Genomic DNA, 22,033 nt, shown 5'->3' on the forward strand with positions numbered 1-22,033 from the left:
TCATCTTAACTACTTTTTACTTCCCCCTGCAGTTCTTGTTTCCTTAGCCGGCTCTATCTGCTTGCCGCAGCAGTTTCTTCAGACCTTTCCTGTATTCTTCAAGCTTCCGACTCTCCACCTCGCTCTTGCCCCTCCACAGAGGACCTTCACAGAACTCACAGAAAAGCACTCCTTACCTTCCTGCCCCCATGCCCATCTGTTTCCCGCCCACACACCTTGCTTTCCCCTGGAAGCGGGTACTCTTACTACCAAAAGCCAATCGCCTGGATCACACTGGGCCCTGAGTTCTCCTGGAAGGTCCTCAACCCAACACTCTCCTGCATCTTCAACACAGCCCTGTGCTGGCTCCTTCCCACCTCAATTTACACATGCTTAAGGTTCTCTTATATTTAAAAAATGTCTTCGCTTGACCTGAGACTCTCCCTATAGCTACTTTTTACTTTCCTCAACAGCCACATTTTAGGAAGGTTTGACTCCAAACTTCTCTCCACTTCTTCACCTCACTTTCTCATCAATACACAACCACCTGGCTTTAGTTATCCCCTCTCCTCCCAACTGATCCTTTTCAATAAACCTCAGCTACCGCCTCTGACTTGAGAGACCTTCTTTCCCCATGCCATGCTCTCTGGGTTTTCCTCCTAACCTGTCTGGTTGCATCCTGTCTGCTCTTTAAACACTGCCCTGCTCCCTTAAACGTTCACATTCCTCAGAATTTTGTCCTGACCCTCTGAGCACTTGTCATTATTAGCAACAATAACATAACTGGGGCATGGGCTTGGGGGGTGGGGAGTGTCTAAAACTACAAAACCTTCTAGGGGCTGAGGTATGTAAAGTCCTTGTTACTGGAGGGAGACACCCATCACTCAGGCAGGAAAAAAGGAAGGAACCACTTCTCCACATACTGACATTCCCTGTTCACCCCCGAGAGCAATCTCATCTACTCCCAGGCTGGAACATACACGCTAACCTCTAAGTCTTACTCTACAGCCCAGTTCCTTCTCCTAAATGTCAGTTCTGTGTCTCAAACACTTGATGCCTTCCTTACAGGCATCTCAAACTTAAGTCCAAAATTAAATTCATCACTTTTACCCCACCCCAATCTTCTTGTTCTCCATTGTTTTCTATTTCAATGAATGGTATCACCACCACCTAATTTCCAAGCCAGAAGTCTTGACTCTCCTTGGTTGTTCCTTCTCCCTCACAAATCTACCTCCTAGTAAGCTTGCTCTCATCTCGTCATCACCAGCCTCAATATCTTCACTTAGTCAATACATATGGCCTACTATGTGTCAAATACTGCTGTTGACATTGAGTGTACAGCAGTGAACAAGCCAAGCTTAATCCTAGAGGGAGGAGACAGGCAAACAAATAAAAGGATGAGACAACTTCAGATGGTGACAAAAGTTATGAATAAAATAAAGCAGGCTGATGTGATGGAGCACTACTTTAGGCTGTGAGGACTAGAGAAAACCTCACAGAGAAAGAGATATTTAAACTGAACCTGGGGACTTCCCTGGTGGTTCAGTGGTTAAGGCTCCGTGCTTCCAATGCACGGGGCATGGATTCAATCCCTGGTCCGGGAACTAACATCCTCCATGCTGCGTGCTGCAGTGTGGCCAAAAAAAAAAAAAAAAAAAGATAAACTGAACCAGAATGACAAACAGAAACAAGTCTCACCCAGATTTGGGAAGCAGAGTGTTCCAGGAGGCAGAGGGAAGGGCTGAGGGCAAAGTTCCTAAGGTAGAAATGAGCTTATGAGCTTGAGGTGTTCAAGAAACAGAAGGAAGGTCAAAGAGGCTGGAACTTAAGGGAGCAAGGAGGAGGCCAAGTCAGATGGGCTCAGAGGGAGACAGGGGTCAGAGAGACCCCTGTCGGCCACCATGAAAGCAATGGAAAGCTACTGGAGGGTTGTAGGAAGACAACTGACATAACCCAATTTGAATTTTTAAAGATCACTTTAGCTGAAAAGCAGAAAAAATGGTTTGGGAGGGCAAAAAAAATTGGGAGTTGGAAAACCAGTCAGGAAGCTAATAATACAGTTGTCCGGATAAGAGGGGATGGTGCTTGAGATGGGAAGGAACAAGTTTACGATGTATTTTGGACATAAAATGAACAAAACTTGCTGGGAGATTAAATGTTGAGAGTGAGAGGGGAAAACGAAATCTAGGACAATTCGTAGGTTGTTTTTAGGTATAATTTACATACAGCAAAATCACATACAGTATATCATTCAATAAGATTTGATGAATGCCTATCAAGACACAGAACATTTCCATCACTGTAGAAAGTTCCCTCATGTCCCCTTCCCAGTGAACCCCCTTCCACCCAAGAGGCAAACACTGATTTGATTTTTGGTATCACAGACTACTTTTGCCTATTCTAGAATGTCTTATAAATGGGATCATCCATTATGTACTTTTTTTGTGTTTGGCTTTTCACTCAGCATAATTTGTGTGAAATTCTTCCTTCTTCCTTGTTACATGTGTCAGTAGTTTGTTTCTTTTCACTGTTGAGTGGTCTTCCAGTGTATGAACATGCCGTTTTGTTTATCCATTCTCCCACTGGATGGACGTCTGGACTGTTTCCAGTTTTCGACTATCATGAAAAAAGCTCCTAAGAAGATTCTTGTACAAGGCTTATTTGTGGACATACATTTTCATTTCTCTTGGATTAATACCTAGAAATGGAACCGCTGGGTCACAGGGTAGACATAACGTTCAACTTTTTAAGAAACTTCCAAAATAGTTTTCCAAAGTGATGGCATCATTTTATAGCCTCATCAGCAGTGTACTTGGGTTCTTGCTGCCTGACTCCCAGGTGTTTCACTTGAATAACTACCTACACCACAGCCAAACTGACACTACTTTAGCTCTTTAAACATTTCTATTTTTTTTTTTAAGACCTTTGTAGATGCGCTCCAAGGACACTTTTCCTCCTTACCCCATCCCCTTTATTGCCTGTCTCATGCTATTTATTTTCATTCAACAAATATCTTGAAAGATGAGAAAAGGCTGGGTTGGCCACAGTGTTCTGAGCAGAAGCAGCAGCATATAACAAGTCCCTGAGATGGGAAAGAGCTTGGAGCCTTCAGAGGACACAGAGAAAGTCCATGTGTCTGAAGGACGGCAAGCAAAAGCAGCAGAGAGGTGGCCAGAGAGGTGGGTAGGGGCCAGGGGACTCAGAGCCTTGGGAGAAATGGGAAGGAGTTTGGATTTTCTATTAAGTGCTATGAGAAACCATTAAACGATTGTAAGGGAGGAAAGACAGGTGACTATTTGGCTGCTCTGGGCACACTGGAATAGAGACAGACAGATGGGTAGAAATGGGGAGGCTGTGTTAAAAGGCAATCACAATGTTCCAGGTAGGAGATGATGGTGGCTCAGTGGTTGTGGCAGTAGAGTGGACAGATTCAAGTCGTACTATGGAAACAGCACTGGTGTCACCATTAACATGGTGATGGATTAGATATGGAGGGTGGTGAGAAAAAAGGAGAAATGTGATTTGAGAGAGTGGGTAAATGGTAAAGCCACTTATGGAGAAGGGGACAAATGGAGGAGAGTTTGAGGAATACGTGTTAGTTCTGGACTTACGAAGCTCAAGTTACTAGTGAGATATTCAAATGGCAGTGTCAAGCAGGAGTTGGAGGAGCTGGGAGAGGTCTGGCTGAAGATATCAACACGCGGGTCATCAGCTTATGGGCAATCATCAAAGCCTAGGGATATCCGACAGCACCCACGGAGCGAGGGCGATGAAATAAGAGGGTCCAGAGAATGCCAACAGTTAAGCAGAAGAAGGGGAGGAACGAAGCACAGAGGTGGGAAGTGATTGGTGAGACAAGCGCCTGGATGAGGAAGCGAATGGTCCTCCCTTGAGAAGCCTCCTGTGACCTTTCAAGTCAGGAGGACATATCTTGGTACAGCACCATGTACTCCCCCATCAGAGCACTTTCAATAGCCCTGTTTAATTGCCCTTCTCTACTGAGCAGATATTGGAGGATGTAAAATCGACAGGATTGTCAGGAACCAGCCCCGCTCTAGACAATGTCTTGGTACACAGTACTATGTGGAATGTTTGTTTAATGGACAACTACACTACCATTCACTGAGTGTCACCTATAGGTGGTGCACTCCACTATATACTCTTTCTATTTTAGTTCCTTCTCTCACCGGCCCTGAGGAAGATGTATCTCCATTTTACAGACAAGGAAACTGTGGCTCAAGCAAAATGCCCAAGGTCACTCACTGCTAATAAGTGATGGAGCCAGACTGAGGCCACACATCCTCCTTCACATGCTCTGCTGCCTCCATAAACTTCCCATCATATGGACTTTCTATTGCAAGAATGTCCTCTCATATTACTGTCAAAGGGATACAAACCTATCCCCGGGTAACTCACCCACCAGCGTACTAAGTCAGGGAAATGTCCAGGGAAGTAGTCCTGCTCAAGAATCCCTACTCTTGTCAGGCACAGTGAATAATCTCCAGGCTCCCAAAGTAATGCTTTACCTTAGGACGCTTCTAAATGTAGAAGTGAAACCTTCCCTGAAACTTGAGGTCTAGAGGTGAAAAACTTAGGACTGCTAGGGCCTTACCTCTTTTGAATTCCAGAACTCAATTTTAGGCACATACCAGAAATTTCTCCCTACATCTAAAGGGCCTAATTTGAACCTCACAACTATTGCTGAATGTGGCAAAGAGCTTCTCCACGTCATCCATTGTGGACCAAGACATAATCAGGGTGAGGCTGTATCTCAGTGGGTCCAAAGAAACCAATACTACATAACTCTGTGAAAAGTAACAGTAGTACTCTGCTTTCAAGATTGATGTTACTGTCTTTTCCCTGACTTCTTAAGATTCCAACTACACAGGTTTTTTCCTAAATGCATACATTAGCACCCAGAGGCTTCCTTTCTTTTTCTACTCAGGAGCAACTGTTAACTATCAACCCTCTGGTCAGAGCAGGGGCTACGGTGGAAAGAACACTAGCCTCGCTGGCAAAGAACAGGGTCCTAGCCTTGACTGTCAGTGCAAAGCCGCATAACTTTGGGCAGGTCACCACCTTCTTGGCATCTTTCCTGAGTTGTAAAAGAAGTTGTAAAGTGCCAGACTAGATGATTTCTTAGGTTTCTTTCAGTTCTCTATATAACTCTACCAGAGAGCACAGAAAGGGTGGGTGAAGGTATGTAGGATGCCACTGGCTGGCTGGGAAAAGTGCGGAGGACGAACCCTCCTGGCTGTGGATGACGAAGCCTGTCTGACCTGCGCTGTTTCCTCTCCTGCCAGAGCCCCCACTCTCAGCCACCTTCGCTCCCTCCAACAACTCCCTCCCCAACCCAAGGTCACCTGGGATCCTCCATCTGAAGCAATACCTAGCAGAGTGTCCTGCATACAGATATCACTAACTTTTGCTGGCTTCATCTGAAGCTTTAGCAAAGTACAATGATTGTAACACCCCAATCCAACTCCTCAACAAAGAAACATAAACGTAATTAAACGATGTTTCTAATAATGCCTAGCACTCATCAACACAATAACACATCTCTGGCTTTTTTTTTTTTGGTCCCACGCGTGGCTTTGTGGGATCATGGTTCCCCAACCAGGGATCAAACCGGTGCCCCCTGCAGTAGAAGCATGGAGTCCTAACCACTGGACCGCCAGGGAATTCCCTACACATCTTTTTTTTTATGAGAACAATTTTAATAAAGCAGACACGTTCTTTTTTCTTACCCTTTATAAGGTACCACTAATGATCCCCCTTAAGTTCTTCTGAGTCAGGTCCCCATTCACAAAGCATAGATATAAACAGAGGGAAGACTTCAACCAACCCACTTCTACTCTTTGGATTAACTTCTCAAGATGCTCAGGACTAAAGCAAATTATTTACTTTGTTTAATGCCATTTTCATCCATCCCACAGATCAAGTTTGACTGCCCTGCTGGCAGAAAACACTTCATAAGAGGGTGCATCTTCATGACCACTCTGAAGCAGCATCCCTCGAGTCACTATCATATTGTCTTTTTATTCTCTTCATAGCTATTATCACCGCCAGACACTCTTACTTACTGTCTACAATCCCTCTCCAAAGCAGGCTCCTTCTCTATCTTGCTCACCACTGCATCTCCCATGTTTAGAACAGTACCTACAAAAGCTTGTTAATGACAATTAGAACACAGAGGACCTTAATCCATGTTTACTGACGTGATGTTCAAACATGGTAACCACCTTCCAATCAGGATGATATTCAAGTGTTCCAATGAACTTCCACCCTTTCCCACAGAACAGCTTACATATGCAGACTGCAACAAGGATATTTTTCCCTGTAGCTAATGTTTTCTCTTTCCTCCCCACAATGAAGCATCAGATAACAAGCCACAGATACACCAATAAGTCACTTTATAGTTCTTCTTCCTGCTGGGTCATGCACATTACCTACAAAGTAAACACAGCTCTAATGCAGAAAGTACTGATTGTGTTTGTTGCCAAGAGAATCTTTCCATCCATACTGCATGTACCATAAGTATTAAGAGAACTTTCAAGGCTACCTAATAATATAAAAAAACTATTCAGTCTAAGTGCAATGTGACCAAATCATGCTCTATAAAAGCCCTGATTTCACTATATTTCAAATGTATGATTTTTATGTACAGTATTGCTCCAATATAAATAGGGTTTTATTGTTTTGCTTTATTTTGTTACTCTTACCTCCACAAAAAGAAAATGAAGGCAGCCGAGTCAGAAGCCCGACAGATCTAACGAACACTAAGGTGCCTTGAACATAAGCCCCCATGAGGAAGAGAGCTTAAGGCATACTGGGGAAAGGGTTGTCTTTTGTAAATATATCTTTTGAGTCGCATCTGGTCAAACTGAGAGCAGGCACCAGATAATGATTCCTGTGCATTGTAAACCAGTAGTAACACAGACAGGAAGAGAGATAGCCCCTTACATATTCTATCACTCTTTGATCTGATATAAGAAGTTTTCAGCTCAAGATAGAACGGCAGAATTGGGTATGAAAGAGAAGTTTTCAGATTAAATCTCAGGTGCACTGGCAAAACTGGCCAGGTACGGGGAAAGTGAAATTTTAGAAAACTCCCAGAGGTCACTAAACTATATGGCACAGTCACAAAAACCATCCTTTCCAGTATTTTGCCCGAGTCCAGATTTCAGATTCATTATAACTTAAAAAAAAAGAAGGGGGACACAGCAGGAAATCTGTATTCCAAAGCCAACCTACCACTGGCTGATTTGTGTCTTGAGCTGGCAGTGAGCTATAACAGACCTAGTAAAGACTCTGGAGCCAAGGGGAGGACGGTCACAATCAAACCCTGACTCTCATTAGCTCTATGACCTCTTAGGAAAAGGAGAAGTGATATATCTCTCAGGTCTGCTGGGTGGATTTTGCAAGATAAGTTAAAATACCTCGGACAGAATCTAGCATTCTGAGGTGTTTCTGGTTTTGTTTTTTAAAACGAATGTTAGCATCCTTTCCTCTCTTTCTGAAGAGAAGGTTGAACTCACCAGAAGTCCAAATCTAATTTCTTGGTCTACATTCATTACATTTTATGAAGGTTAAAAAAAAAAAAAAAAGGTTGCAGAACCTAAAACCCACATCTCCTGACATCTTACCACCTTGGCAACCTTATCTCACATACATAAACACAAACAAACTTTTACCTCTCTAAGAGTTCTATAACTTTTTCCGCATAAGTTACAACAAAAATGTAAATTAACGTGTGGTAACTGTTTACAATTTAAGTAACTATAAGGTTTTAAAAAAGCCACAAAAAACACAAGGTCATAATTCAAATACCAACATAGAATAAATTGTTTAGTTTTGGAAATTCCAAATAATCAATCTTTATAGCCACATAAAAGTGTCTACCTATGTGACAGGCCTGATGTTAACATACAAGAAAAAGTCTACCAATGCGTCTCCAAAGTCAGCATTATGAGCATACCTCCCAATGCTGTGACCCTTTTTGAAACTGTCTGCACTGAATGAATAAAAAAAAGGTCCAAGAAAGACATATTACGCCACATTAAGCACATGTCCTTCAAGCATCCCAGTACTAGAAATTTAAGACAAGCAAGACCAACATCTGAGGTTGGTCCAGAAGGACTAACCAGTCAAAGGCATGGCCTAAGGCCCTCACACACCATAAAATCAGTGAAACTGACTGGGGTTCCTCAGCATCTGAGAGGAAGCGTCCAGCTCCCATTAAGGAATAAATTGGGGATGGGGATGCAAATAATTAGTGCACCCTGAGGTGACAGTTAACTCCACTAGCACACCACTTCACAAGCGATATTATGGAATTCCACTTTATCCCTACTCTGAGAATACTAAAGCTGGAAATTCCAAAAGTTAGCCGAACACCAAATACCCCTTAAAAGAACTTTAAATAAGATCCCTCCACAGTACCCTGCAGAGAAAGATCTTGGAACTCCTAGGAGCCAACCAACACACACAGACCCAAACACACATTAGCCACAACTCCAAGTAGTCAGATGTTCTCTGAAAAACGTTTTTCCTGATAACTACTTCTTGCAAAGAGAAAAAATACAAGGCACATTCAGCATAGGCTAGAATATTCCTGAGAAGCACAGACCAGCAACTGGGATTTGAGGAAAAACTGCACCCCGACCAAGTCTTACACTCTGTTGGAGAAGGAACAGGCTGAAAACTAAAAAGTGAGGCTTTTAAAAGCCAGGTAAGGGACAGCCTGCATTTCTCAGGAAGTCGCCTATGACTAAAACAAAAGCACAAGATGGGGGCGGCGGGGGGGACTACCTAAAACCCCTGTAATGTTTGACCTGAAGGAGAGCCTTCACTGAATGGATGAAAAAACTGGAGCCTTGGGGAGGTAGGTAACTTGGCCAGGGTTACAGTTTATTTGGTGATAAAGCTGGAAGTAGATTCCTGGACCTCCAAGTCGAACTTCAGTGCAGTTTCCCACTTCACCAAGCTGCCACCCCATTTAAGACGTTTTATAAAACTCCTCACTGAGGCAGTTAACATAAGGGTCCAATTATCATTCAAAGATCTGTCTGTTAGATAATAGCTCGAAAATTCCATCCATTTTACAGCATTTATCAGAGTCATCTAATCTTCAAGGGGGAAAAAAAGCAAAGAGGAAAGGGGGAAAAACAAAAAAATCCCAACTTCGATCTGTCCCCTAAGGGCAAACTAAAGGGTTGCAGACAGTGCTAGTATCCACAACCACAAAAACAGGCAATAATCCCCACCCACGGGCCCAGGAAGGCGGCCCCTCCTCTGCACCGCCCGCCCCCCGCAACTCAGTAAATTCCACTCCCATCCAGGCGCACGGGAGATGTTCCACCTCCCGCCGCTGACAGAGCGGGCTGGGCCGCATCGGCCACTCTCCTTCCACCACCACTTTCCCCCACCCCAAAAAGGACCAGAAGCCTAGAGCACCACCGGGCCCCCAAACGAGCGTTCGCTCGCACACTGGGACCACCGGATCAAACACCCCGCCCTGCTCACCGCGGCGGGGGAGGCGGAGAAAACCCCACGCAGGAAGTGTGTCCCGCGCTCCACTCCCCGCCCCCAGGGCCGGGACCTTGCGCCCTGCCAGCCGGTACCTGCCCTCCGCCCCCAACAGGCGAGAAGCAGCCGCGTCCACATGGCTTCAGGTGTTCACATGGCAATAAACGGGCCCCCGGCCCTCCCGTGGCAGGGGCGCGCTCCGGCGCCCCAGCTCCGCTCCCGCCCGCTAGCCCGCCCGGCCCCTCCCCAAGCCCGGCCCTCAGCCCGCCCGCCTCGCCCCCAGCGAAGCGGCGAGAGCCGCGGGATACCCGGGGCTGCCAGGGACCCCGGGGCGGGCAGCGCTGACCCCGCCGATCCCCGGGCGCCGCCCGCTCACATCCGCCGCCTTTGCGCCCGAGGCCGCGACGAGCAGGTACCTTCCCCCGGTACCCTCAGGCCAGGACCGGTGCCCAAGCCCGGCCAGACTCCCAGGCCGGCCCGAGACTCCTCAGCGCCCTGATGGCCAGGCCGGAGCCTTTCCCCTCAACGCCCCGAGGCCAGGGCAGGCCGCTCCTCTCTGCACTCCCGGGTCGGGCCGGGCAGGGACAGTCGCCTCAGCAACCCGAGTCCCGGCCTCGGAGTCCTGGGGCTCAGCACTCCCAGGTCGGGCCGGGCAAAGACCTCTGACCCCAGCCCCAGAGGCCAGACACCCGGCCTGGCCCTAGCTCCTCAACCCTGACCTCTGCCCCTCCCCCCCAGGCCCGGGCAGCGGTTACCTGCGGGAGCCCCCCGCCCGGTCCCTCGGCTTTGGCCGGGGGCGGGAGGGGAGGGAGCGGCGGCGCACGGAGCTGCGCGGGGTGGGGGTGGGGGACCTCCGCCGCCTCCAGCTCGGGCGCCGGGGCCGGCGGCGGGGCGGGCCGGGGCCGCGGCCCCTGGAGGCTCGCTCCGGCCCGCGCGCTCGCTCCCCGGTCAGGCGCGCCTCAGGGCGGACTCTCCTGGCGGAGGCCGCGGCCGCCTCGCAGGGGCCGAAAGCGGCTCGGCTCGGGGTTTTTTCTCTCCATTCTCCCAACACACAGGAAATAACAGAGCGTCAGGTGACGGTTCGCGGCCAATCGAGAAGCTCCGGGCCGCGGCGCGCGGGCGGGCGGGAGGGAGGGCGCGCGGCGGGGGCGGGGCGGCAGGGGGCGGGGCCGGCGGGCGCGCGCGTGCCCACCCGCGTGCGGCGGCGCCGAGGCCTGTGCGCGCCGGGCCGCAGGAGACATCTGCCCTGCGGCCGGGGTCGCGCGGGTGTCCCCTCGGCGGCCGTGGGGTGCGTCGCGCGCGTCTCGCCGCTCGATCAGTGCCATCTTGGCCCGTAGCTCCCGGCCGTCCTGGGAGTGGCTGCGAGCCAACTTTCTGGGGAGTTGGTGGCCCTGAATCTCTCCTTAGGATTTCTGGAGTTCCCTGGAGCCGCCAAAGCCAGAATCGCCTCTGTCAGCCTTGGGGAGTCCGCGGGCGAGGGCCCACTCTCCTCCCCGTAACCCGCTTAGTGGTGCCGGCTCCTGCCCGCCTAGCGCCCTCCCAGCCCTCAGGCCTAGTGCTCTAAACGCCTCCGCCCCTTGGCGCCGCGTGTCCTTGGATGAATGACTTGGGCCCTCTTGGGACTCAGTTTCCTCCGCAATACAAGCAAGGAGTGGGGAGGCCCACCAACCTCACATGTAAAATAGATGCTCACCAAACGCCAGCCGCCTTCGCCTGAGGCGGCATTAAAAAGCTGCCATGCCTGGCTGACTGGACCCAGGGTCCAGAATTAATTTGGAGATAAGGTGGAGGATTTGCGGTGCCAAGGCCTCGGGCCGTTCCCAGCCTTCTTTTGCAAATCTCATGTATGTTTTATGGAGCAAAGGAATGGTTGTCATTTTTTTTCTTTTTTTTTTTTTTTTAAAGAAAATCTCGGTTGTAAAACAGCCAGAGATGTTTGTGCCGCCTGACCCACTGCTATCAAAAGTGAGAAGACCAGTGAGGCTAGGTTGTGCTTGGAGTGTTTGTGACCCTCCCTCTGGCTCACCCAGAGACCTGGCCAAATTCTCTCCCCACTCTGGGCCTCAGTTTCCCGTTGGTACAATGGGAAGGAGAAGAGTGTGGATTGGATGTCCCTAACGTTGACTGAAATTGCCGATTCTAAATTAGACCCCATCTGCCCTAGATGTTAAGGGAGTATGTGGCTTCCTTTCCTGAAGCAACCCAACTTGAAAGTAAATTGGAATTGGAAGAAGAGGGTAGCAGGTGGAGGCTGATAGGAACCAGGTGTGGCCTGGGGGCCCAGTTTCAGTATATCTGAGGTCCATAACTCCCCAGGGCCTGGCTCTACCCTTTCACCTCTCACCCCACCTAGACAGAGACATTAACGCTTTGCCTTGCCTTGGGCCATGCAAAGAGGGTCCTGGCTGTGGCAGCACCTGCCCCCAGCAAAGGGATCTAAGGCAGGGCCTGAGTTGGTTCTGGCACCCCAGGAGGATATGGCTGGGGAAGGCAGTGATTTCTCCTGGCTTCTGTCCAATCACACAAAGTGGGGGCCGGCTCCAATGTGGGTCAGGGCTATTCTTGGAGACTTGATTCCCCAGCACCTCCTGCATGCCAGGCAGGGTGCCGGTCTCTTCCGGGGGCAGAGCTGAACAGGCCGCCAAGCCCTGCCCTCTGGCTGTTCCCATTGTTCTATGAGTTTCATTTTCAAATTCTCTGGCACCAAGACTCAAAAGGCCAGTGCTGGCTTCTGCTTGAGTCAGAGCTACAGAGGGAAAGAGGGAACTCTCAGCACAGACCCATGTTTTCTGGACAAACACAGAAAGATGCATGAGAGCTTCCACTTGGTGTTGGGAGCACCCTCAATTTCTTGAGAGACTTCATGAAGAAAAGGGAAGGAAGCCCATTTCCTTAGAGTCTCCTGCCCCATCGTTCTTCCCTTCCTTTCCCTTCTTCCTCAGCTCATTCGGGTCTCAGACTCGGGGACCACAACGTGAAATGGATGGTGACAAGCTATGCAAAGCCTCATGCAGAAGGGAAGGAATGCAGACAGATAACTGAAGTCCAGGCTCTTGTTTGTTCCTGCCTCCTGTCCTGAGACTGACCCTACAGCCCCCTCCCCACCCCTTTGGACCCTGCCGGAACAATGGCTAGTTAACCTCCACCTGGAAACTTCCCCAGTCCTAGGGCTAGGCCAGCCTGGACCTCTTCACCCCTAACAGCCACTTTCCCTTTCAGTACCATTTGGAAAAAGAACATGTGTGGGCATTATGACCAACAGATAGATTTGAGTTACGCTTGGGCTGTGTGGCCCTGGACTAGTCACTTCACCTCTCTGAACCTTGGTTTCCTCAGCTGTAAAATGGGGATAATATGACCTCACTCATAAGGTATTATGGGAATCTTAAGAGAAATGCATAAAAAATTCAGTACAGTATCAGGCACACATTAGCAATAGCTACAGTTCTATGATGTGGACATACAAGCAGACTGAGGTTCAGAGAGGTTAAGGCACTGCTCAAGATCCCATAGTGGCCAGAGCACAATAACCGGGAGCTCCCTCCTCTTTGATCACATTAGTGTCTTCTATTGTTCTCTCACTGTCTCATCTGTGAGAATCCTGTTTTTTTTTTTTGAATTTTACAATTTTATTTTTTAATACAGCAGGTTCTTATTAGTTATCCATTTTATACATGTTAGTGTATATATGTCAATCCCAAGAGAATCCTGTTTTTCCTACCACAGTTTAAGGAAAGGACAGTAGATTAGTTGGGGGATTTTTTTGTTTTTGTTTTTTTTCTCTCTCTTCTAGCCCAGTCCACTCAAAAAATACATATTGAATTGAATCAGTGTTTTCAATTCCAGAAGCAAAATTAATCCTTTCCTTCCTCCTCCAGCTCCGAGATGGCTTTTGGAAACCCTGTGTCACTCCCTTTATTACAAACTCCTCTGCCCTCCTCCAGGCGCCTGGGCCACTCCGGGATTACAAATGGAGCCTTCTGCCTCTAGGTCACTGATTCCGCTACCATCTGTCAGCACGGATTGATTGAGGAGACTGGCCCTGCTCGGCAGATCAGTGACTTGTGCGAAGTGAGCTGGGCTGTCGGTGCCTTCAGCGGCAGGCGGATGTCCTTCCTCTCACTCGCTGGCTCTCTTGAGCACAAGTACCGCCCTCACCTTTATCCTTCAGTGGGCCCCAGCTCTCCTTCCTCTTGGGAGGGGCCTCCCGCTAACTCTAGCACGCCAAGAGGGAGGCCTCCCGGAACTCCTGCTCAGTCCTCCAGGAGACAACTTACCAAAAAAAGCCTCTGGTTAACAGAGTGGGGAACCCCCCCAAAGCGTCCGGCAGAGCCTGTCCCAAGCCAGGCACTTTTCCCACGCAAAGCACAAACATAAGGGTGGCCTTCATTCCACACAGAGCACCTGCTGTGTGCTGGGTTGTAAACCCTGATGGAGGGAACATAGGGCCTCAGAATAAGTCTTTCTGGGGCAAGGGCAGGGCAGGCTCTAAGGCTAAGGGGGTGGGGAAGGCTCCAAACAGAGAGTCCGGGAATACCAAGCCTTAGCCACGTGGGGACAGCCACTGCAGGTCCCAGGAGGGTTGTATGCAGCGCAGGGCTAGGGGAGCGAGAGATGAGGCTGCAGAGGTGGGCAGGGGTGGGGTCCTACAGGGCCTTGTATCTGTGACCCACTTGGCATGAACTGGTTCCACAGGGTCTCACAGTGACCTCTGCTCAGAAGATTTGCCCCTCAACCCCGCCTTCCACCTCATTCCTCCAGGGCCCAAGTTGTGGCTCCCTCCTCCTCAGCTCTCACTGATCACACTGGGCTGTCTGTGCCTGTGTCTGCCTCTCCCACAGGACCGTGAGCATTCACAGGGCAGACACCTCTGCTTCCCTCGGGTCTCTGGCATCCTCTGCAGGGTAAGGCACCATAACCATAAAAATGATAACATTAATAATGACGATACAGCCCAGAGGAATCCAAGCTTACTGGGAACAGGCCCTGTGTGTCTGTAGCGACATGATGAGGTTGGTACTGATCTCATCCCCACTTTACAAACAGGACGACTAAGGGGCAGAGAGTTGAACAACTTGTCTCAAGTCACACAGCATGGAAGAGGCCAAGCTGGGATTTGAACCCAGGTCTTTAGAGGTTGCACTCTTAACCACCATGTTTCCCAGCACTGGGTAAACACTGGAAGGACAGATGGACACAGACGGTTGGTGGGTCCCAAAGTTTGCAGGCGGATAGGGAAACAGACTTGAGGGGACAGCAGGGTCAGCACCAGTCTCTCCCCACAAGTAACATGGTAAAGCCCTGGAGACTGGGCAGTTTGCAGGCGTTGGACCCTCAGACCCCATGCCTGGAAGACCCAGGCCTAACCGACAAGCAGCAGGAGCCGTGCATCAGCACACTCGGGACACTGGAGGAGACGCAGCTGAGCAACGGGAGGCCCCTGCTGGCTGGCCTCACAGAAGATCACCCTTCAGCCCACTCGACACTCCTGCCACTAGTGCCTCGAGTCTCCCTGGGAAGGCCCTGGCATGGTGGCCCAGCACAGGTCACGGAGCTGGGGGTGTAGCCTGGTCTCACTGATCTGTGTCCTTTAGCACATCATCCAATGGCTCTGTGTCTCGATTTCTTCATCTGGAAATTGGAATGCGCGGGAGGAGGGGCCAAGTGGCCTGCCTGCCTCCAGGAAGTCGGGTCCCTTACCTGGCTGACCCCGTTCACTGCTCCCAACAACAGTGGGAGGCAGGGATTGTCATCTTCATTGTGCAGAGCAGGAAATGGACACACAGAGAGGTTAAGAGACTTGCCGGAGGTCACACAGCTAGCAAGCAGCAGAGCTGGTTTGAACTCAGCCTTCTGGCCCCCGAGCCCCCGCTGAGTCACTTACAGCACTGCAGAGTGTTAAAGTGAAGATGGAATGATCTAACAATAGCAGTGACAAAGCCACGTCTAAGCACTTCACCTGCGCTAACTTGCTTAATTCTTACAACAGCTCTCCAAGGTGGGTACTATTATTACCTCATTCTGCAGATGAGGAAACTGAGTCACCGAACAGCTAGGCAGAGTTGGAATCTGAAACCAGGCAGGTCAGGCTGCAGAGCCCCTGCATCGCTTTATCACAAGAGAACAATAGGGAGGCTCCTTTCCATTGGGATTATTTCTGCTTGAAAGCTCAAGACTTTTAGCCCCATCACTGTTGGGCTCCACGGGAAGGCAGTGCCGCATGCTGAGGCATGCTGGGAAAAGACTTTGTTCCATCCTGCTTTGTTGACATGCTCTTCATTTTAAGCCTGAAACCCCAGCTTCCTGTGAAGAATTCAAACCGTGGAGAAAAATGTGGCCATGATACAGCCACTACTTCCTGCGCCTCCAGTGTTCCCTGAGCTTGGGGCTCCGTGTGTGTCCTCACACTTAACCTTCACAACACCCAAGTAGCCCCCGCTTCACAGCTAAAGAAACTGAAGCCCAGAATTGCTAACAAGATGCCCAGAGGCACACAGCTGCTAAGTAGTAGATCTGAGACTTGTCCCCAGGTCCTTCTTGAGAATCCTGGCTCTTCTGACCACAACAGCTGCACCCCCATGGGGTACGTGGAGGTGGGTCTTGTTTGCTGGGCTTTGAGGGAAATGCTGCTGCTCATCTTCCGCCACAGGCTGGTCCCTCAGTGTCACAATCCCTGGGCCACAGGGAAAGCACCAGGACACAGGTGTGAGAAGTGTGGACATCAATGTCCCCTCCACTCCATCTCTCCCTCCAGTGATTCAAGAATGGCTCCCCTGCCACCAAGGTGATTGTCTTCCGGAAGCGGTCATGCCCTGTGAGGTTCCTCATCACTGCCCTGCATCTCCCCGGGAGCTCACAGGATAACTCCAAGGCACATGTGTGATTCCGGGGAAACAGAAAGCAGCAGAGTCAATGGATTCTCCAACTCCCAACTGGTCTTGTTGATTGCAGCCTCTTTTCCCGGCCCACCCATCCCTGCAGCAAACTCATTACAGTTTCCGGAAGCCAGAAGCCTTTGACCCTACTACCCCTGGCTCAGAGGTTGTTGGTGGGCCCCAAGGAACTTCAGAATTCAAGTAAATTCTCATCCACCTGGAACACAAAGCCCTCGCCTGGCCCCAGCCACCTCTCCAAGCTTCTCTCACACGTCCCTTTCTGCTTCTTTGCCAGACCAAATGGGTTGTGTCCCTACCATGTGCCTGTCTGCTACCCGAAGCAGGAAGCCCTTCTCTCTTCCCTACAGAGTGAAATTATACCCTCTTTCAAGTCTTACTCAAATGCCACCGCCTCCACGAAGCCTTACCTTAATACTCATCATAAATTCACTCCACAAACATTGATTGAGCCCCTACCATATGCCAGGCATTGAGCCCAAGGGTCCCTGTTTTCATGGAGCTTACAGTGCCATAGGACCATTAGAGCAAACAAATGATAACATAAATAATCATTTGGTAACAGCCATGAAACACATTAGTAAGAAAGTGGGCAGGTGCACAGAGGGTGTATAATGGGACCCTGAGTCTTGAGGATCCAGGATATTTGAGCTGAGACCTGAAGGACAGATAGGAAGTTGCCACGTGATGAGGTTGGAAGAGAGCTCCAGGCAGTGGGCACAGCACAGGCAAAAGCCCTAAGGCAGGAGGGAGCGAGTAGATTTCCAGGAATGGAAAGGAGGCCAGTGTGATTTCAATGAAATGAGTAAGCTGGTGATGCAGTTGGAGCGAGACAGTGCAGACCACGAAAGGCTTGGGGACTTTATCCCAAAGGCAAAAGGGGGAACCACTGAAGGATTCTGAGCAGAGAAAATAGTCAACATTCATTTATAAATGATCCTGCCCCGTGGCTGAGTGTCTCCTGAAAAGCCTAGGCTTTGCGTCCGGCCACCCCTGAACCTTGGCTGTCTGGTTGTTTGGGAGTGAAGTTTTCAAACCCCTCCTCCTGGACTGAGCTCTCGAGGGCAGGGCTGACCTCCGGTTCTCCCGCGTCATCCTCAGCACGTGGAGCTACTCCAAAAACATTTGTGGAACGAACTAACAGATAAGACAAGACACTTACCAGCATTTCCCCCGGAAGAGGCCAGGCTGCCTGGGGGGCCTTCCACGTTCTCTGGAAATCACAAAATTCAAGGGTTTTAGTGAGGTCACTACTCAGGGAGCCCTTGATAGCACAGCCGGCATCCCATAGATGCCCACGCCCAGGGCCAGCATGACACCGCACAGGCATCTGCCCGTGACCGTGTCATGAATGACCAGAAACAGAACCAAAAGATCCCAGCAGCTGTTAAGGTGCTTTCGAGTTTACAAAGCACATTTCACAAGCAGCCTCACCCAGGGTCAACCCTCTCGGGTGGATACAGTTGCTGCCCTGTTTTACAGATGAGGAAACTGAGGCCCAGACACGGGAGGGTCTCTGGCAAGTCATCTCAAAGCCAAGACTAGAACCTGACAACAGCTCAGGCTACTTATGGCTCCCATGGGGTTAAGAGAGCTTTCTGGAAATTTTTTAAAAAAATGTTTTAAAGTGACATATTTCATCAGGATGTCTGTCAGCCAGCAGTGGGAGCCAACACACCAATTCTCACAGGCCGTTCCCCCTGCATGTCAAATCTGCACACTCAGCCCCAGGCCCTGAGGCTGGTGGCTTAGCCCAGGGCACGGGAGGGGCCTGAGTGATGAATCCTTGGCTCCCTGGGCTTGGTGCTGGCACAAAGCAGGTGCTCAGGAGACTCTTGAGTGTTCTCCAGGGGAACCTGAGCTGATTTGAGGGATAACAATAGAGAACACTCCCACGGCTCTCACGTGTGCCAGGAACCATGCTAAGTGAGTTACCCGCATTAACTCCGGTCACCCTCACAACAAGGCTATGAGGTGAGTACGCCAACTTATCCCTATTTATAGGTGTGGAAACTGAGGCTCAGAGCAATAGCTCATTAGCCTGTGATCACACAGCCAGTGAGTGGCAGAGCTGGGATTTGAACCCTTTAAGCAACCCCATGCCCTGGCTGAGTGAAGGTGGGCAGAAACCTGTGCATCCTCAAGGACTGTGACCATGTGGGGTGCCCCTCCTCCACACGCTTGATGACCGTTATTCCCATTCCCCATATATCCTGTGTGGGCGAGCAGTGACAAGCTGGCATGGTAACTACCTCATCTCCCCAGCCTCCCCTGCCCTCGCCCCGTGGTCTCTGGGCTCCCTTTACCTATCCTGCCACCTATGGGCTCCCGCCCCAGTTCCTTTTTGGTAGTAGGTGGGGTGTACAAAAGAAAGGGAGGGCAGAGGGCGATGCTACCTTGAGAAGGCTCCGTAAGCTCTGGAGCCTCAGCTTTTTCACCTGCAGAATGGGTACATTAACATCGCCCGCCACAGAGGGCAGCATCCACACAAGTGCTTAATCCATGACCTCACACCTAAGTGCTGGTTCCAATTATTCTGGCCTCAGATACCCCTTGAGGGGGAATCACTCGTCCCGTGAGCAGGCAGGCTCAGGGAAATACGGTGCCCACGGTCACCCAGCATCGATCACCCAGCACAGCACAGTGGAACAAGGAATGAGCGGTCTGTCTGACTCTGAAGCGTGAGTGGAGGAGAGGAGGGAGGGTAAATGAAACATTTGGGTCTTCCACGCAACTCAGCGTCACACTGCCAGGTGTGGGCTGGGTTTGGCTCCCGAGTCCTGTATCCGCCCACTCCCAAGGCTCTCCCCAAATGGTGCACATCGAGTGGTGTTGGGGGAGTCCTGTGCCCTCCTGGGAGCCACTATCTTGCTGGACCCTCTCAGCCCCCTTCCCCAGCCCAGGTGAGGTGTGCTGGTGGGGACAGGAGGAGCAGTGGGAAGGCCAGACATCGAAGTTGTTCAACTGTGGGCTGACTGCAGAATAAAAGGGAAGAAAGCATCCTTTCCGGAAAAATCAATGGACAGATGTGACCGCCGAAGTCACAGCCTACATGGAAGCCATCCAAGAAAATCAAAGAGACGAGAGAATTGCCACCCCTTACAGCAGCTGAGAGAGGTGAGCGAGCCCAATCCCCCATCAGACAGATAGGAAAACTGAGGCCCAGGGTGGGGCCGTGACTGGTCCAGGGCCCCACGGTATGTCTGAGGCTCTGCCACGTGTGAGGGGTGTCCAGTCCCAGGTGGCCCATTTGCAGTGGTGGGCGGGCCCTCGTGGTCCTCATGCCTCACAGCCCAGCCGTCGTCCAATTCCCTCTGGTCTTGCCCACATTACCAAGGGTGTCCGTTTAGCCTCGCGCAGAAAACACCAAATCTCTGAGGCTCTTCCCTGCATGCTTTTGGCTTCTGGGGTGCTCTACCCCCCACCCCCCCACCCTCACATGTTAGGCAGAGTGAGGGAAGACTGTATTCAATAAGCTACTACATAGTTGTGCAATTAGAACAGAGCCTGCCTGACTCGCAGTAAGTGCTCATAAATGTTAGCATTTTTTTTTTTTTTTTGGCCGCACCAGGCGGCTTGTGGGATCTTCGTTCCTCAACCAGGGATCGAACCCGGGGCCCTCGGCAGTGAAAGCACCGAGTCCTAGCCACTGGACCACCAGGGAGTTCCCAATGTTAGCTATTATTACTAGGCACGATTATCCTGGCCCACAGACACTAGATGCTAGAGCCTTCACTCTCCTGCGCTGACTTTTCTTTGAGCTAACAGTTGTTGAGTGCTTTCTGGGAGCCAGGCTCTGGGCCCACTGCTTTGTGAGAGTTATCTCGCCTAATCTTCACCACAGCCCTGTGACTTAGGTACTGTTATTACCCCAGGAAACCAAGGCTCAGAGAGGGCAGGTGAGTTGCCTGAGGCAACACAGCTGGTAAATGGCACAGCCAGGGTTGAACCCAGGCAGCCTGGATCCCGCTATGAACTGGGGGGAGTTGCGGCCCTGATCTCTTGCAGGAGTTTCCAGTCACGTCAGGGTCCCAGGCAAGAGAAGCTGCTCCAGGAACCCTCACCCAAGCTGGGGACCAGGCATCTACTCTGATTCCCCAGCAATGTTGGCCCCGGCTCAGAGTGGGGCCTGGGCTGGGCCTGGCTGCCAGAAGTCCTGAGACTCCAAATTAAAAGGAGACCCAGGCTGGTACTTAAATTCCCAGGCTGTCCAGGAATCCCAACACCACAAGGCCACCCTGAGAGAAGCTAGAACAAGCCAGCTTTGTGTGCATCCTGCCCACTCTCATCAAGTCAGGCTCTCCCTTCTTCCAGAACTGGCTCTCACTGCCGAGAGAAAGTGTTCCCTCTCCCCCTTCCCCTTCCCCTTCCTGGGCTTCAGCCACTCAAGGTGACTGGCCTGTTACACCTGCAGCTCTCTGCTCTTACCCTTCCTTCTGGTGGTACATCCTCCCCTGCCTTAGCCTGGCAAACTCTTACTCATCCTCCAAGACGTTCAAATGCCACCTCCTCTCTGAAGCCCCTCTTGATTGACCTGTCAGAATTCACAAGGGTACCCCAGGGAAAACTTTTTTTGTTGTGCCTCTAGGGTGCTGGCATAGCCAGCTCCCTCATAATCACAGCTGCCATTAATTGAGCACCTGCTGTATACAGGTGCTGCACCTGCAGTCGCCTTAATCCCTACAACAAGCCTGCAGGTAGAGTTTACTACTACCAGGTCACTGCCTTTTAGAACTGCATCTCTGAGAGATTAAGTAACTTGCCTATGGTCATATAGCTAGAAAGTGGCCAGGGAAGACTGCAACTCAGGGCTGACTCCAAAGCTCCTGGGGTCCATCAAGTTGGGGGCATACAGAGGGAAGGGGCTTGCTGTTCTTCTTCCATCTATATATGCCAGGAGGGTGGGCATACGGCTCCAAGTGGGCAGGCTCTGTGAGCCTGGGCTGGGTGAAATGAGCTGACCAGCCAGTTGGAACCTCGACTGGTACTCCCAGCACCTCTGAGAGAAGGGTCTCGAGCCCAGGCCTGGAACGGACCCAGCATCCTGGCCTTGAGGAGAGTCTATCCACTGTTCCTTCCTTCTCCATCTGACAAAGGAGGCTCCGTGGGGCACCAGAGCCCCGCAGGCGAAGGCGAGGTGCTCCTCACACACAGCTCCCTGGCTCCTCTATGCAGGTTGGCTTGTGGGCCCAGGACCTGAAGGAAATGCTGGGGTAGATGAGTGAGCCCGCCAGCAGTTTCCAAAAGGACATTAGCCACATGAGGCTCTCCTGCTTGGGGCAGATGTCCCGGTCACAGGCATAGCTGTGGCTTGTCCCCACATGTCAGGCTCCGTGGGGAAAAATCCCCTTCCGGTGGGTTTGCCCAAAGGGAGTGAGCCCATCACCCCTTCCAGGGTGTGAGGCAGGGTGACTGTTCTATCCTGGTGGCCCACCTTCCTGGGGTATCAGCGGGTCTGGATCTGCTCCCCTGGCTTCCAGGCACACACCCACTCTGTGCTCAGCTCTGGGCGGGTGCTGGGAACACTGAGAGGATGCCTTAAAAATCCTGTATCCAAGAGCCTGACAGTGGCCACACCTCTCACAGCACTGTGAGAGGGGGCATGGGGATGGGCAGGGCGCAGGCCCCCAGAC

At 50.9% G+C, this 22,033-nt stretch overlaps 1 protein-coding gene across 3 annotated transcripts in view; it reads right to left on the minus strand.

The window, feature by feature from the left end:
* The window catches only part of TCF20 (transcription factor 20), a 170,386-nt gene that overhangs the window by 87,765 nt on the left and 60,588 nt on the right, over nucleotides 1-22,033 (minus strand). For 2 of the 3 annotated variants that reach the window (XM_036865626.1, XM_036865623.1), the window contains exon 2: nucleotides 17,563-17,613. The exons of the other annotated variant lie outside the window; for it this stretch is intronic. In XM_036865626.1, the coding sequence (XP_036721521.1) occupies nucleotides 17,563-17,568 (6 nt within the window). In that variant the 5' untranslated portion in view covers nucleotides 17,569-17,613. The remainder of the gene's footprint in view (nucleotides 1-17,562; nucleotides 17,614-22,033) is intronic. 3 annotated transcript variants of the gene reach the window in all.

This window comes from Balaenoptera musculus, chromosome 10 (genome assembly GCF_009873245.2).
Source record: "Balaenoptera musculus isolate JJ_BM4_2016_0621 chromosome 10, mBalMus1.pri.v3, whole genome shotgun sequence".
NCBI lineage: Eukaryota > Metazoa > Chordata > Mammalia > Artiodactyla > Balaenopteridae > Balaenoptera > Balaenoptera musculus.